General features: G+C 63.8%; 1 protein-coding gene across 1 annotated transcript in view; it reads left to right on the forward strand.

The window, feature by feature from the left end:
• CNNM4 (cyclin and CBS domain divalent metal cation transport mediator 4) overlaps nucleotides 1-1966 on the forward strand; it is a gene marked incomplete at its 5' end in the record, with an annotated part of 7852 nt that continues 5886 nt past the window's right edge. The window contains one exon of the mRNA XM_025212828.1: nucleotides 1-1090. Within this exon, the coding sequence (XP_025068613.1) occupies nucleotides 1-1090 (1090 nt within the window). The remainder of the gene's footprint in view (nucleotides 1091-1966) is intronic.

The following is a 1966-nucleotide window of genomic DNA, read 5'->3' on the forward strand; positions in this document are numbered from 1 at the left end:
CCCACCGCCACGTGCGCCGCACCCTCGCCCGACGTGGAGGTGGAGCGGGGCACCTGGGATGCGGGCGAGGCCTCAGCCGTGCTGCGCCTGCAGGTGCGGGCGCTGCGCAAGCGAGAGCGGGCCAAGGCCTACGTGCTGTGCACGCGGGCCGCACCTGGGCAGCCGTGGCAGCGCCATGCGGGCGCCGAGGGCCGCCTGGTGGTGGTGGAGGAGAAGCGGTCTCTGCTGCCCACGTGGCTGCAGGCAGCGCTGCTGGCGGCACTGCTGGCACTGTCGGGCATGTTCAGTGGGCTCAACCTGGGCCTGATGGCGCTGGACCCCATGGAGCTGCGCATCGTGCAGAACTGCGGCACAGAGACAGAGCGCCGCCACGCTCGCCGCATCGAGCCCGTCCGCCGCCACGGCAACTACCTGCTGTGCTCGCTGCTTCTGGGCAACGTGCTGGTCAACACCACCCTCACCATCCTACTGGAGGACCTCATCGGCTCCGGGCTGGGCGCTGTAGCTGCCTCCACCGTGGGCATCGTCATCTTCGGCGAGATAGTGCCGCAGGCCCTGTGCTCGCGGCACGGCCTGGCCGTGGGCGCCAACACTGTCGTCCTCACCAAGTTCTTCATGCTGCTCACCTTCCCACTCTCCTACCCCATCAGCAAAGTGCTGGACTGCTTGCTGGGCCAGGAGATCGGCACCGTCTACAACCGGGAGAAGCTGGTGGAGATGCTGAAGGTGACAGAGCCCTACAACGACCTGGTGAAAGAGGAGCTCAACATGATCCAGGGGGCCCTGGAGCTGCGCACCAAGACCGTGGAGGATGTCATGACGCCACTGCATGACTGCTTCATGATCCCCGCTGAGGCTGTGCTGGACTTCAACACCATGTCAGAGATCATGGAGAGTGGCTACACCCGCATCCCCGTCTACGAGGATGAACGCTCCAACATTGTGGACATCCTCTATGTCAAGGACCTGGCCTTCGTGGACCCTGACGACAGCACACCGCTGAAGACCATCGCCAAGTTCTACAACCACCCCGTGCACTTCGTCTTCCACGACACCAAGCTTGACGCCATGCTGGAGGAGTTCAAGAAGGGTAAGGGTGCCACACCGTGCCAGGGCGGGCAGGCAGGCAGGCAGAGTGTTTGTGGGGGGCGTGTCCTGGCCTGGGGTCACTGGGGTCAGGCCTGGTCTGGGTTACCAGCGTCTGGTCTGGCCTGAGCTTAAGCTGATTGTGGCCCAGCCTGGGGTAACTGGTGTTGCTGGAATCGGATAACTAGGGCAGGCCTGTTCTGAGCTACCCTGGGCCTGGCCTGGTCTACGATAAAGTGCATCTGTCTAGACTAGTCTGGCTGGGCCTGGGGTAACTGGACTCTGGCCAGCCGGGGATTGCCCTCCCTCTAGATGCCTGGCAACTCCTGGACAGGCCCCAACTCCCTGCTGGGGCTCTAATGAGGCAGGGACCTGGCACCTGCCCAGGGCCGGGGCAGCTCTGGCTCCGGCTCCTTAGACCCCCGAGTGTCTCTGCTGGGTGCACCTGTCAATTCCTGGGCTGGGAGGGGGGAATCTCCCTGGGCAAGGTCTACCCCACTCCAGCCCATCCTTCGGCTCCAGCCAGGCCTGGGTCCAGCCCCCTGAGGGTCCATGCCTCAGCCTCTCCTGCATGCCCTAGCACACCCGAAAGTGAAAGTGCAGCGAGGAGAGATAGGACTGACTTCCCTCACCCCGGAAGTAAAAGGAGCTAGACGGGGTGGGGGGCAGGGAGCTGTTAGGGGGTTAATTTTGGGGGGGGGCTGACAACACAACTGACTTTCCCCCCTAACCAGACAGTTGCTGTGCTTTGATCTGAGCCTGGGGTGGGCACCCTGCGGGCTGTGGGGTGGGAGCAGGTTCTTAGCCCAAACTTGCTGGGGGTCAGTGATGCCCCAGCCTGTGCAGGCTACATGATGTGGCGTGGCCCTGGCCTAACCCA

The sequence above is a fragment of the Alligator sinensis genome, unplaced genomic scaffold (assembly GCF_000455745.1).
Source record: "Alligator sinensis unplaced genomic scaffold, ASM45574v1 scaffold453_1, whole genome shotgun sequence".
In the NCBI taxonomy this organism is placed as follows: domain Eukaryota; kingdom Metazoa; phylum Chordata; order Crocodylia; family Alligatoridae; genus Alligator; species Alligator sinensis.